Below are 15,667 nucleotides of genomic sequence, written 5' to 3' on the forward strand. Positions count from 1 at the left end.
AAAAAACGTGGACCAGTTCTCGTTCTTTCGACGGACCTAAAATTAATTTAGGACTTCGTCGATTAAGAACCGGGTTAATAGGTGACCAATCACACCTAGATAAAAAAGATTGGTGGCGACTCCCACACCTTGCGATTTTAATTTTCGCCCCGCGTCTGGCGTACGGGTTCCCGGACCCGCACGTCACGACAGTTACACCCACCCCATAAGGGTGGGGGAGTTTGCAATGTCAAGTTTCAGTTGTCCTTTACCTCTTTGGGTCTTGCTGGTGAATTTTTTGGGAATGAAGCTCCAGTTATCCTACCATGGCATTTTTCCTGCTCAAACCTACAGTCCGAGAGTCTTTTTTTTTTTTTTCTCTTTTTTTAACTTGATAGCTACTTCAAATTTCTTTCCTTCACTGTCAGATTGTTCTGCAAGTAGTTGATGTTTGGGAGAACGAAAAAGATGCAATTATGACTTTTTAAGGTATCTAAAGCTTTTGTCTAAACTGATTTGTGAAACTTAAAGCTTCTGGTTAGCTTGTATGTTCTCTTTTCAAGTCAAATGGCTAGCTAGGAAATTTTGAGAATAAAGATGTGATCCAGGTAATATGAAGGCTGGCAATGTGATCTAGAAACCATTGAATGTTTTAGGCTTTTAGCTACTTTAACAAAAGAAAGTAAGACTCTCTCTTTCGTATGGCAAATTAAGGTATAACAACTTTACTCACCAAACATTTCTTTATGTCCAATTCCAAACTTTGTAGGGCAGACCATTCAATCAGTGGGGGAGGCGGTTTTTAATTTTTTTATTCAAATCAAATGATTTGGCTTGGCATAATGGTAAGTCATTTAAATTAAATTTTAGAGATTTAGATTCAATTCCTTCTAGACCCAAATTATGCATTGCTTAGCTCCTTAAATTTAAAATTATTTCTTTTATCCTTATGAAGTAAACTCAAATTTATGCATTGCTTAACTGCTTAAATTTAAAATTATTTTTCTTTTATCCTTATAGAGTAAATCAAAATTTTGAAATTATTTTTCTTTTTTTGTCATAGAGAAAACCGAATTTCCTTAATAAAAGATACATTGCTTAATTACCTAACGAGTATAATTTTTTATTTTGATTTTTTTTACAATCTGTTGATTCAATTTGACCATTTATGTAATATGTATTTTTTCAAAAAATACTTCATTTTTTTAAGCGTTTCCTTAGTAAAAGATACATTGCTTAATTGCTTAACAAGTATAATTTTTTATTTTGGTTTTTCTTACAATCTATTGATTGATTTGAGCATTTATACAATATGTACTTTTCTTAAAAACTATTTATTTTTTTAAGCATAACATAATTAAAATATTTTGTACTATCGTATATAATATATTATGGTCCTATGGAGTAAAAGATGGATTGCTTAATTGCCTAAAGAGTATAATTTTTTACTTTGATTTTTTTTACAATCTGTTAATTCGATTTGAGCACTTATGTAAAATATAATTAAAACATTTGAATGAATAACTTTCGAAAAAGGAATGTAATTAAAATATTTAAAAAATTTCAATAATCTTACCTTACTTTTTCAAAGTAAATAAGTACAAAATGATTACTAGAACCATTGACATGAATTTAATTATCGATAAATTTGAAAGTATGAAAGCAGTTAAACACAACTTAAAATGCATAATGTGAAAATTTAATTTTTTTTGTTTGTTTTATATCTATTTATATTAATAAATTTGAAAAACTATATTCAAATTGTAAATAAAATTTTAAATTATAATTTAATTTTATTTAAAAAAATAATTAATTTTTTATTCTGCATCGAATCATTAATCTGATCTTTGATCTTGTATGATTACTTTTCAGTCCCTCTTCATGTAAAATGTTAAATTCATCACTACATTTAATGTGGTCTGACTATTTTCCAGAACATTTTGAGTCCGTGGTGCTACTTCTGCTGCCCACACCGGCTTTCTGGTTTCAAGGGGTTTTAGCTAATTGCCCCAACTGCAACCCAAATACATTTAAGAAGTGTTGAATCCAGTTTGTTATCAGATAGAGAGGGATTCCAAACAAATAGGCCGAAGCCTATCTTATCTGAAAAGATAGAAATATGGACTACGTTGTTGTTCTACTAGAATTATTAATTGTTTTCACACCATTAATGGCTTAAACACCATAATCACTCAATGATATAGATATCCTTCAATCTAGCTTTTGAGGTGTAATCCATGAATAGGTACATCAAATCTAAAAAAAGGATTTAGGCACCATATAATCGGCAAATTGAAAATGCCCAACACGGAAACAATTGTAAGAACGATGTCCTGCCAACCGGATGTAAAGACACCATTGGACATTGATTTTCCTCGTTCACACCATCTTCTCTCTTGGTCCAATTCATGAATACCTTTTTCTGAAGGTTGGACCTTGCATTTCTTTTTTTTTTTTCACCTACTTTTTTGTGAAGAGAGGGACATTATTGGACGGTTGTGACTATTTCTAGCTTGGTTATGCGATGGGAAATCACGTCAAGCTTGGGGCCTGCTTTGAATTTGAACACTGTTTGCTTGCTCCGGCAAAGAAGGCAAAATTAATATAGCTTCTTGTTAGCGTCTCCCTAGCTTATCTCATCTAGTCATAACACAACGCTGCCTCGAGTTTTTCCTATGGAAAAGGGAAAGTTTAGTAAAAGGTAAATCGCAGCCAAGTGAAGAACCACATTGCATCTAATAATGCCATCTTTTGCTTGGAGAATATTAAGAAAGAAAAAGAATAGAGCGAATCTTGTTTTAACTTACTTTATAGTTCCATTATGGGGCTTCACGATAAGTATCATGTTTAATTTGATTAGAGATAAAATGCTCACAGAAGGAAGAGATTCCCTTGCTCTGCTTTGTAGCATGAAAATCGTATTTTGAGTTAAAAGTTCAAGGGAAAGTCAGAGGCAAGAACCTTCAACTCCAAATCCCAATCAAAAGCTTCAAAATCCCCATTTACCCATCAAAGAACAGAACAAGATTGAAACATATACATTTCTTGAAAATCATGTTAAGAAAGACATTGGATTTGCTGGCACGCTATCCTTCAGTCCAAACATCATTAATCAAGTACATGAACAACCTCTAGCTCTATCAACAATTAATACAGTACATAACATGTGAAGTCTCAAACACCAGCCAAAACCAGATGTGCTATGGTAAGGATCGGCAAAAAATAAAGAAACATCCAATATCCATCTGCAGATTCCTTACAATTTCATTTAGAAAAAAGCACCGTTTCTCTTTGCAACAGCGTAACTCCTGCTCCTCGGCAAAGCATCAGTCTTGACCTTGATATCCTCTTCAAAGTCACAAGGCTTGTCTTCATCAATCCTCCCAATCCCAACACTGTGACTTCTAGGCACATTGTTTGCTCCAGTTACCGGAGACTGCCTTGCCTGTTGTCTCCGAAGTAGGTCCAACTGAACCTTGTTGCCTAAACTCCTTGTGGAAGCAGCCCTGATCAGCTCCCTCAAGTCATCGTCACCGTTGCTCGATTTCGCCGAGCTGACACTATAGCTCCTAGGCAGAGTATTGACTTGGCCTGTAGGGCAACCCATGACGGTGCCATAATTGATCCTGTCCGAGTACTCTGTCATGCTTTTTATGTAGAAATCCCTGGCCTTGATCAGAATCTTGAGGGGTGCCTTCAGATATCTGCTTAGTTTGCTTTCTTTGCTGGCCTTCTTGCTCATCTTGCTGCTTTGGGCAAATCAAGAAAACAACAGAAAAAGGCTAAGAAACAATAGAGTTAAAGAACCTCAGATGGGGAGTAGTAGTAGTACAATTAGATTGTTTGGAAGCTATACTTATGAAGAGAAAAAGAGGGTCGATTGAGATGGATTATAAAGAAGGGGCTAGAGCACTATAATTACAGAGGAGGGCCAATCCTTTTGCATATAAAAAGGATTGCTTGGGAGCTTCCAACGAACCGTTCAGGGGATGAAATATTGTATGCATTTTATGGACTTTGTCAAGGCAATGCCGAGGTATGTTTCACAATTCAAACAAGGTAGAACAAGACATAAGATAAAATCCAACCTGCTACACTACTTTCCTTCTTTTTTTTAACTGAGATAAAATTATTGGCTGAAGAATTGAAAGAGTCGTCTGGTTCAAATCTCCAAACACAAGGACTTAAGTCAATAATTCGTTTCAATGTTGAATTATTATCTCTCCCTTTCTTGTACTCAAATTTTGTCCATTTTAATTAGATTGGGTGAGTTGTCAATGCCACTACGAAATAATATTGAATTCTGCCTTAAACCAACACGTTAAAATTAAAGAAATATTATATAGTTTTAGTCAGTGATCAACACTATGAAGCTTAATTGGTCAAGAATTGAGCTAGCTAGCTGGATAGATTCAAACATTATTTACTATTTTTTTTATTTTTTTTAGTTTTTCAATTCATTTTAACTTGCTATAATTTGCACAAATTTACCATATACAACCTATTGCAATAATGATGGTGTATATCCAAAGAATGTTTTAATTTTTAAGCAAAAAAAGAAATTTTTATTGCCATTAAAGTTGTCTCCCTAATTATTAAAAGGAACATTACAATATTTGATATATTATTAAGGTATAAATTTTATATGCTATTAGTGAAATAAATATTGTCATCTCATTAATAAATAAATTTAAGAGTTGAGACCTCTAAAAACATAAATATTCATAATTTTTAAAATATTTTTTAAATACTATATATACACTTACAATAGATCAAATATAAATAAAAAAACACTTACCCAAGTTACTTTTTCTATGATTTAATTAGATTCAATTCTTGCTGATACAAGGAATCAAAAGAAAAAAATAATATATATTGTTTTTATTTAATTTTTACTTAGTCCTCTTTCTTTTAGTATAATGCGTATTGGGACGAGAATATTTAAACTTCAAGCAATTAATTTAGTATTCAACAGATATGTAAAACAATTAATTAATTTACCACTTGAACCACGAACCAATAAACTACATATTCTACCAATAATGAGAAATGTTACACTTACGTTCATGCCCTATTTTATTACTTTTATTTTATAATTTCCTGGAATTGATCCACATTTAGTATACAAATTTTTTGTTTTTAATCACATGAAAATGACCTTCGATTTCCATAGTCTGATTAGGAGAAAAAAAAACAAAGGGAAAAATATATTCTTTATAAGATTCTGAAAGTGATTATAAGATTTCGAAAAGAATATTAATATGATGTACAATAATTTCCCATGATCTGACCCAAAAAAAAAATCAAGGTTCTTATTATCTTGGCCTGCTAGCATGTACCTTGTTCAACTTAATTAATTAATCATTTCAATAACTAAATAATAATAATAATTATCGTCTGCTTACATCAAGTCAATCCCACATTAGCAAACTAGCTAGTTCATTTTATCATAATCTTTTTTCTTATTTATTTTTGCTGGAAACTTTATTATAGCACGATTGATCAAAGTTAAGCTACTCACAACAATAATTAAAAAAAAAGTAAGCTAATGACGTTTTAGTTAAGGAGGTCCCACGCGTGCAACCTAACTAGATGTGAATGACATTATTAATTATATGAATTGACAATTAATTAATTACTTTGCACTTATCATTATTTTATTTTATTTTTCTTAAATAGCAAAAAGTTCATGAATGTATAATTTTGAGTCGAAATTTCAAAGCAAAAATGGGTTTTGAGAAGCGTAATCATTTTCTATATTTTATTAAACTTTTAAATATAATAAAAATCAGATGAGCAAAGACACAATTGTCACTGTAATATTTAATCTTTAAAATGATATCTTGAATCAACCAAATGTAAAATATTAAATCTTTACTTTTAAAATTGTACGATATTTCTTTTATATTTTTATTTCCGGATTCAAATCATATAAGATATATCCGTTGAATATTGTACAATTTATATGCATAAGTTATAAGTTTAATCAACTAATGAAATCTTATACCTATGGTATAACAAGGCACCAAAAAAAAAACAAAGTCAACTTTTAACGGGATGAAAATTAGCAACATAAGATTTGAGAAATGAGTCATCCTGTATAGGGTTTGTTGACCCAGGTGGCATTGTAATTTTGACTTCTTTTGTGGGGCGGCCCTAAACTCTAAAGAGATGAAATGAAGCTTGAATGGATCTTGTTGCTATGACTTCAACTTTATATGGTAAATAAACGCATGCCAAAATTAGATGATCTATCTCATCAATTTGCTTGACTTTGAATTCGATATATCAAATTGATTTTCAAAAAAAAAAATCGATATCTCAAATTTTCTTGTTGTATAAAGTTACATTATCATATGCAATTTCGTCAAAAGAAATAGTTTAGAACATTCAAACTTGATAGTTTAAATGAATATATTGCCAAGTAAATTTGTGTCGCTATATGGAGAAGAATCATTAAGTAACTTGCACTAGATAATTATGGCATGCCCCATTGCTTTAACTTGTATCAATTTAGAATGTTTGTTTTTCTTTTCTTACTTCTTAGGGAATGTAATCTTATCTTTTGATGAATAAAATTACTAAGCTTTTGAAACATTGATTCAAATTCATCAATTTGTTCATTAGCCACCTGAACATGAATTAACATTTTTTTAATGTAATTTAGATTTTTTTAATTAATTGCCTACCATGTCAAACAACACCAAAAGAATTTTTCAAATCAATTTTTAATTATATGATCCACTTGAATCACTTTAATTAACCAACTTCATGGATTCTGTTGAACAAAGGGAGTTGACTGTGTCATTAGTAATGCTAAATAGTTGGCTTTGCATCCCTAATATTATCAATTTAAGGGTGCAGTGAGGCACTGTAGCAAATTTCAAACCTCCAAATGGAGCTAACTTCCTAGAGTAGAGAAGGGTCAGCGCTGTTTACCAATTTGCAAAGCCTTGAATGGGTTTGATAATTAATTCTTAACATTATGGCTTTGAAATTCAACTGAAGACTAAAGATTTTGTTCAATTAATTCTTGTTATTATTAGTAGCTTGTTTGAAGCAGGAAGGTTTATTAATTAAAAATAAGAAGCTCCATGAAAATTGACGGGAATGGAAAACATGTAGTAGTTCGACTGCTAAGGATCAGCTCCTACCCTCAAATCAAGAGCCTGACATTTGTGGATAAGCTTTACTTGCGGTGCTAGGCCTGCTGCAAACCAGGATTTCTGTCAACTTTGGTTTCATTGATTTATTCCCCATTCTACCGGCCATTTTGCTCAAAATGGTTAAGTGGCTATGACTGCTATCATGTTCACGAAGCAAAGCTGTACATTGACAGAAGATGATATCTTAAACAAGACTATCGGCTGAAAATTTGTGAGCTATAGCCTACATACATTGGCTTCATAGTCATGGCTAGAATGTGAACTGATGGTGATTAATTCCGGCCTGTCCCCATGCATTGTCAGTGTCTTGACTTGACTCGTGTAAGTCAATGTATAGAGTAAAAACAGGGCGCTAATTCCCCGGCCTGTCCCAAGCAAGACTTTCCAATGGGTGCGGGATTAGAGATTTTATTGTTTTTGGCTGGGGCAGTCTATCACTCGATGAATATAGGATCAGTGCAAATAAGCTAAAAAAAAAAAAAAAAAGACTTTCTATGGGCGTGGGATCAGAGATCAAAGCATTCACACCCAGTGGGACTCGAACCCACAATCGCCTGATTAGAAGTCAGGCGCCTTATCCATTAGGCCATGGGTGCTCATTGAAAGGGTGGTGATTGAGAAAAACTAAAAAACATTCAAAGTTTTAAGCTGCCGCTAAATCCTATATTCTACTACCTTATCCATTAGTAAAATTTTGTTTTGTTGGCTTGATAGAGGAGTTTGCCAACCATAGGGCATCATAGACCATGGCTGCAGCCAACAAAATAGCTTCACGTTAATTGAATTGGAATGCATGCTTTAGGTGTGTCAAAGGAATCTATTTGGCGAGGAAACTGCGTGCCTGTCTGAAACTAGAAACTAAGAACGAAACACATGTTTGGCATGTGCCAACTAAAACACTTACGTCTATATTTCAACCAGAACACTTTCCAATTTAGCATTTCAATTATGTGTTTTATAGCTGGACCGATCTCATCATTGTTGTTTACAACGTAAGGTAATTAAACAAAATTTCAGTTCGACAGCCATATATATTGCAAGATGGTTATAAGTTCAGGGGTTTATCGCCTCCTATATTTATTAGCTTGAAACTTCTATCAATCACTTTCCGCTTCAATGTATACTCATATTTATCTTAGTTAAATAGTATCCTAACAATAATACCTTTGAATAATATTACATTTAGAATTCACCTAAGTTCTACTTGAATATTTGACTTAACAAATAAATAAATATTTATTTTAAAAAATTAACTCAAATCTCCACTTTTCGCCAATAAAAAAAAGAAATCAAATATATTTTAAAAATTATTTGAATAAAAAGATACATATACTTATCATTAAACTAAATATATATTTCATTATTTTTTTTATTGGAAAGCACCTTTTTCAGCACCTCCTTGACCCATGGATTCTTCCAAATTACTACTAATACCTACGAGGCTCCATGTACAAACTAATCCGCCATCAAATAGCCCAAAAGCATATATTGGACCGGTTTGGATGATATGGAAAGAGTTAGAACTCGGCCTTGGATGCAAGGATGTTGATGGGCATTGTCCATTATTCCATGGGCTGCTCTCGCTTTTGTTTGCATGTTTACTATTTGTTACCACTAATCGTTATTCCCGATTATGATAATTGATTTTTTTTGGCACCATGAAAAATATTATAATTCGAATTTGAATTTTTTTAACAATTACTCACCTTGTATCACTTGATTTTAAGTTATTATTCTCTTTCGTAATAAATTTGAAACAAGATATACTACTAAAATCTCTATTTCAAAAAAGAAAAAACTTATGACAAGCAATTACAATATATATATACACACTATATAGCAATTTTTTTTATTGCAATTAGATGAGGAAGGATTCAAATTTAGGACTATATATCATTATAAAAGAAGGACATGACTGCCATTAAGTTAGTTCCTCCGCTACAATTATAATCAAATTTTGTTAATATATCTTGTATCAATTTTTCTCTGCATACATTGAATTTTATCATATTAATTGTCTACAATGCTTATTTTAAAATTATTATTATAAATAATATCTTAACCAACTTTAACAAGTGTTTAAAGGCATTTGGTTAACAAAATTCTTATGAAAAATATTTATAAATAAATTTTAATTTACAATTGAATGTCGTCAGACTTTTCATGTGAAGTTAAAATAAATCAAAGAAGTTCCTACATCTTTTCTAAGTAGAAGTTTTGAGTGTGTTTAAATTAAATTAAGTTGCACTTTTCACTTTACCTAGTTTTGTTTATAACTAGCATCAACTATAGTTGGATTAGTTAAATTGAAATTGATTACTTTAGTTATCCATTCATTTTTTTTTTGACAAACATAATAAAATCAGTTAAACCTTAGACAATGATATTTTATTAAATCAAGTGGGTAACAACAATGAGGCAACGTTTCTTCAACATTTCAAATCACTAACCTAAATTAATTTAAAATCATCATTAACTTAAAAAACCATTAAGCTAAGATTAAGATATTCTCATGCATTGACACACATTTATAAAAGGAAAAAAAAAACTAATATAAAAAACTGGTCATTGGTTGGAAAAATCATATATTTGTGTGTCATGTGACACCCTATATGGGTAGCATATGTTCGTGTGATTCCCTGTTGTTCTTAGACTTATTAAAAAATTTAGATTTTGATATTTACTTAAAACCCATTTCNAAACCTATTTCTTTCTTTCTTCTTTTTTTTTTTTATGAATCTTGGAATGGACACTCTCACCCCACCCATCTTAAATAGATCACCTAAAAAACATATGAATCCAAATAAAATTACCTGTCAGGCCTTAAGATGCAATTAATCTATACTTAATCCAACCTCTCTGATCCAGTCTGGAACCTACTCAAATCTTTAATACCGCTTATGATTCAATTCAAACCTAAATCCATTAACTCAATTTAATTAAAAAAAAATTAATTTGAGAACCCAAAGTTCCTAATTTCCCATCCAACTCTTTGAAACCCTAACCACCCATTTTTCCAACCCTAATTACACCATTCCAACTTATGTGATACACACTCACTGCTCCCGGCAACGAAAAGAAAAGGGGGGAAAAATTAAAAGGAGAACATTGTTTATTTCAATTAATTATTAATTAATAAAAAAATTAGAGAAAACAGAGTAGGCAGCCTGGGGAACACAGTTCCCCGAGTCAGGTGGCAGGGTGTGATTGGTTGGGTGCGGAAGTGGGGCAAAGGCGGTCAAAGCAAAGACCGGATAAGCCAAACAGCAGAGGCGTACAGTCAAAGCAAAAACTGTCACGGTCAAATGCTTTGCTGGCACTTTACCTAAAATAAACACTTAACACAACAAAAAAAAAAAAGTGAAGGAGGGGGAAGTTCCCCATAGTGGGCCCCGACGAGGGCTTTATTTGTATCTTTGATTTTTTCCTTTTTTTTTTGGCCTTTTTTAATAGTAAATGAGAATTAAAAAGAGGGAGGAAAAAAAAGAAACTTTGGTTTTACTAAAATAGTGACTGAAATATTCGATTTGTTAAATCGAGATGTGGATTTAAGTTTAAGTAAAGACTAAAGACTGATAAAATTTTTTTCATATTTGCCCGTGGGGGTTTGGTGGACTCTAGTGAAATTGGACCAGCTTTTTGCTTCGTGCGGGTACCCCTGTGTCATTGAGAAAAAGACTATTTCGTCCTTTTATCTGATTCTCTTTTTCACCCAAGTTTTTACCCTTCAAAATTTTAATTTACGTTAATGATGCATTATAATTAGATATTTTCATGATAGTGTGTTACACTGAAATTTCTCTCTTCCATTGAGGTTGAACTCTCATCATTAGTGATTTACTAGTTCAAAATATCTTTTAAGTCTTTAGATTATTAGTTTTGAAATTAGATTGTGTCCACATAACATGTGTGGATGAAGTTCTTAGATGAGATTCGTTTAGCTAAAAAACAAACATCAAATTACAATTTGGGAAGATTTGGATTCATTTTCCTGTTTCTTAACAAAAGAAATTTCTCCAATAGTAGTAAAAGAAAAACCCAAAATTGGAATAAAATTTACTAGGGACATATATGGTAAATACCTCTTTGGGATTACTTTTATTTGACTGTTAAACTAAAGTACTTAAAAGTAATAGCGGGAGATTACGGTAAAGAACTGATATGACTGCACGTGTGTTGCGCGGGTCGAGGGGTTTAATTACCGGCTACAACCCGCAGTTCCCGGTAACCCGATAAATTTCAACTTTTCAAAAAATTCGTTACTCCAGTAAAAAAATTAAATAATTCATTCAAAGAAGAAAAACAACATGAAAAATGCATTAATTTATAACCACTTCGATGTTATAATTAGTTTTTATTATTTTCCGTGAAGGGTTTTTTTATTAATTTAATTTTTTATTTTGTCCAACAAACAACTGCCCCAAAAGAAGAGCAATGGAGAAGCCTTTGCAGGACATGGCTTTTCTCTGCTCTTCTCTCTCTCTCTCTCTCTATCTGGTGGTGTGGCCTCTTTTGACAATAAATTTTTTCGTCACTTTTTTTTTTCCTTCTCCCTTAATAATCTTCAGTAAATCTTGAAAATTTCATGGTTTTCTCAGCTGGGTAGTTTTTATTTTCTCAAATTCTGTACCATTTTTGGTTGGGTTAGGAAAAAAAGGGCGAATTGATTAGCTTTTGTACTATGTTTTCACTGTTGATCTTTGACTGCTTTCTTTAGTAGTATCCTTTTTTTTTCTCTACTTGTTTTTGCTGTTTGAAGGTTTGATGATTCCAAGCAAACCTTTTTTGTTTTCTCTTTTTTGAAGCTTGAACAAGAAGTGAAAGATGGGAGCTTCATTATTGTGTGTTTATTGGTGATATTATTATTATTATGATGATGATGGTAAAATGAGGGACTTTTGACCATATAAAAGAGATTAGGATAAAGCTAAGGGAAAGGAACAGGGAAGTGAGATAGATATGTGTGAGTTTGTACAATAAAGAGGGAAAAAAAGAGAGTATGTTTTCTAGCTTTGTGATTTGTCAATGAGAGAAGAATTGAGTAGAGAAACACCAACCTTCCTTCTTTTTTGTTTCACATCTCTTACGTATAACCCAGATGTAATGTGCCTTGAAGGGAGCTTGTCACTGCAGTGAATTTAGAGTGTGTTGGGGGAGTGGTGGAGGGGTTTTAAAAATCTTTCTTTTTTGGTTCCTTGAGAATCTGTGCTGCTCTTTTTTTTTTTTAAGGTGAAGGGAGGGTTTCAAAGATGCCTATGTTTCAACCCTCCAAGAGGGATGCCGTTGTTGCTGGATTTGATGGTAGTGGTGATGGACAGGTTCTAGATCTGGATACTGCTGTTAAAGATGGGGTTCTGGGTGGTGTTGGTGGTGGTGGAGTCGTTGGTGCCGGTGTTGGTGAGAAATTGGATCTGAAGAAAATGATTGAAGAGCTTGATTTACCTGAGATTCCTTCTGTGTTTATTTGTCCAATCTCCCTTGAGCCAATGCAAGACCCTGTTACCCTTTGCACTGGCCAAACGTATGAGATGTCCAACATTCTCAAATGGTTCAATTTGGGGCACTATACTTGTCCCACTACAATGCAGGAGCTCTGGGATGATTCTGTTACCCCAAATAGAACCCTTTATCATTTGATTTATACTTGGTTTTCGCAGAAGTATTCGCTTATGAAGAAGAGATCAGAGGATGTACAAGGAAGGGTAAGTGAGCTTCTTGAGACATTGAAGAAGGTTAAGGGTCAAGCCAGGATTCAAGCCTTGAAGGAGCTGAAACAGGTTGTGGCAGCACATGCTACGGCTAGGAAGACGGTGGTTGATGAAGGTGGGGTTGCTGTAATTTCATCCTTGTTAGGCCCATTTACGTCTCATGCGGTTGGTTCGGAAGCAATTGGGATTCTTGTCAATTTGGAGCTTGATTCAGAGTCCAATACCAATTTGATGCAGCCGACAAAGATTTCATTGATGGTGGATATGTTGAATGAAGGGTCAGTGGAGACAAAGATCAATTGTACGCGATTGATGGATAAGTTGATGGAGGAGAAGGAATTTCGGTCGGAGAGCATTTCCAGCCATCGTCTGTTGGTTGGGGTAATGCGGTTAGTGAAGGATAAGAGGCACTCCAATGGAATTTTGCCTGGACTTAGCTTCCTCAGATCTATATGCTTGCTTAAACAAGTTAGGAGCTTGATTGTGAGTATTGGAGCTGTTTCTCAATTGGTCGAATTGTTGCCTTCTTTGGAACCTGATTGCTTGGAATTAGCCCTTTTCATATTGGATACATTATCATCTCTGCCGGAGGGAAAAGTAGCATTGAAGGATTGCGCAAACACAATTCCCAATACGGTGAGGCTGTTAATGAGAGTTTCAGAAAGCTGTACTCAATATGCATTGTCCATTTTGTGGTCTGTATGCAAACTTGCTCCCGAGGAATGCTCCTCAGTTGCTGTAGAAGCTGGTTTAGCAGCAAAGCTGCTTCTCGTGATTCAGAGTGGTTGCAATCCTGTGTTGAAGCAAAGGTCTGCGGAGCTCTTGAAGTTGTGTAGCCTAAATTATACAGACACCATCTTTATTTCAAAGTGCAAGCTCACAAGGACAATCCAATGAGGGAAATTTTGCTTGCTATCTTTTCACACTGCCTTTTGGCACTGAGGTAAAGGAGTTAGAGGGCCTGCCCTGTTTGGGTCATCAAATCTTCCGAGAATGAACGATCATACAAGATGGGGGTTTGAGGTATGAATTAGCTCTCATGTATATATTTAAGCACTTCGATTCCAGCAATTGATTCAACTTACTTAAAGAACACTCATAATGTGGACAAGAAAAACACATTTCTTGCTGCAATGGAATTATGTCAAGTTCTCTTTTCCAATGCCTTGTCAAATAAACCTCCAAAAGAAGAAATGATGTAAAAATGTTTTATGTGCAATGGATTAGTGTGGGGGTATATTGTTGGATGGGAATACGTGTAAGAGGAGTGCAATTTGTTCAAGTCTTTGGAGCTTGCAATTTCAATTGTAATAGACAAAAGAATCGCTTTGCTTCTTGGTCCCTTCTTTCTCCCAAGTTGTTCCTGTGGTAGGGGCCTTCCAATTTTGCTTTTAAGTTGGTGGGAGTTTTGCTTTTAGCTCCACAATTGTAGAGACTGGAATGCCTTTGGACTTCAATTGTCTGTTCAATGTGTACGATGAAAATTAACCATTTCTTTTTTGCATTTGTTCTTATTCTCCATTCTGCATTTTCCATATATTTAGGATTATGTTCCCTGTTATCTCTCGCAAATCGTTCAATTTAAGTCATTGTTAGCCTCCAAAATCATGGATCCCGGGTCCTGGTTGCAGGGGTAAGACTTCGGAAATAAAAGAAAGATAAAGGGGAGGGTCTTTGCTTTTACACATGCGTTGAACTATTACTATTTCGGGGGAGGTCACTATGCAAGCCTGGGTCCATTATGTACTTTAAATATCCCTTTGTGGGAGAAGTTGAGGACAGCACCCATCGTCACCTCTTTTTCAATCACTGTTGTTATGAAAAGAAAGAAAAGAAAGTTGAGAACTTTCACTGCAGAGATTGGCGAGGAACTCCTATTTGGAATCAGTAGAAGCTCTGCTCAATACACAGAGTGCAGCCAGCCTTGCCAGCGTTACCAATGCCTCAGCAGAAAACAAGAGGGAAAAATTTATCTGGAATGAAGAAATTTCTATGTCAATTCAGTGATTTTAAACTGTCTTCAAAAAATTTGGAGTGGGGGGCTATCTGGCCTTTCTGTTTCGGAGACAAAATACATTAGTTGCATTTTGGCACTTTTGGCTTGTACAGCTATTTTATGGTACACCATTTCCTTCTCTCTCTGTCTCTCTCTCTCTGATTCAACATCAAGAAAGCAAGGGAAAGATCCCCCTTCCAAACACTTCCTTGCCTTCTAAAGGGACCTCTGAATTAAAGGGACCCCCTTGGCATGGCATCTTTGAATGACCGTTGAGACCCAAAAAACCCATGGGAAAAAAAACTTGCTCATTGCGTTAACAAGAAGCCATCCAGAATCTCTTCTGTTGCAATTATAGTGACCTTGCAGTTACATCCATTTTTGAGGGTTTTTATTTTTTTTAGTTTCTGGACCTCTTTTGTATTTGTTTATTTGCATATAATTATACTTTTTCTCACTATTAGTGGGGCTAAGATAACCGTCAAATCTTGTGGGGTCCTGGCAGCATCATTATTAGAAGATACATTCACTCTAAGACCAAATGATTCTGATTGATAATGAATAAAGGATGCTATTTTTCAAACCCTCTGCCATTGATTACTACTGAATAAAGGGATAATTATCCTGTTTTTTATTAAGGGAATCAGTGACGGCATGGGAACAAGTTCTTGCATCAAGTTGAATGAGACTCCGATGGCGGGGAAAAAGCATCCTTTCCTTCCTGTTTTCTGTGTATTCGGAGAGCCACCATGCGTGCAAACGTGCATGTTCCTGACCCAATTCTTTTTACCAAAATTCAAAGCTTAACACACCATATT

At 34.0% G+C, this 15,667-nt stretch overlaps 2 protein-coding genes, 1 long non-coding RNA gene and 1 other non-coding gene across 4 annotated transcripts in view; 1 reads left to right on the forward strand and 3 right to left on the reverse strand.

Annotated features, from left to right (window-relative positions):
* Positions 1-818, reverse strand: part of LOC108663819 — a 5,422-nt gene extending 4,604 nt beyond the window's left edge. Inside the window, exon 1 of the long non-coding RNA XR_001929925.1 lies at positions 252-818. This is a non-coding gene — a long non-coding RNA (uncharacterized LOC108663819). The remainder of the gene's footprint in view (positions 1-251) is intronic.
* LOC18611312 lies at positions 3,248-3,721 on the reverse strand. The gene has a single exon (XM_018116814.1). It carries the CDS (start codon positions 3,719-3,721, stop codon positions 3,248-3,250), a length of 474 nt encoding a protein of 157 aa, XP_017972303.1.
* On the reverse strand, positions 7,669-7,741 carry TRNAR-UCU. Its single transcript has one exon. It is a non-coding gene; the product is annotated as a tRNA-Arg (tRNA).
* LOC18611313 (U-box domain-containing protein 30) lies at positions 11,544-14,359 on the forward strand. Its single transcript, XM_007047517.2, has one exon. The coding sequence runs from the start codon at positions 12,395-12,397 to the stop codon at positions 13,748-13,750; it is 1,356 nt and encodes a 451-aa protein (XP_007047579.1). The 5' UTR covers positions 11,544-12,394; the 3' UTR covers positions 13,751-14,359.

Source organism: Theobroma cacao, chromosome 1, assembly GCF_000208745.1.
Source record: "Theobroma cacao cultivar B97-61/B2 chromosome 1, Criollo_cocoa_genome_V2, whole genome shotgun sequence".
Taxonomy (NCBI): Eukaryota; Viridiplantae; Streptophyta; class Magnoliopsida; order Malvales; family Malvaceae; genus Theobroma; species Theobroma cacao.

What these genes read in the sequence shown, in the direction of transcription:
- LOC18611312 (XM_018116814.1), bottom strand. Translation starts at nt 3,721, where the DNA reads ATGAGCAAGAAGGCCAGCAAAGAAAGCAAACTAAGCAGATATCTGAAG.
- LOC18611313 (XM_007047517.2), top strand. Translation starts at nt 12,395, where the DNA reads ATGCCTATGTTTCAACCCTCCAAGAGGGATGCCGTTGTTGCTGGATTT.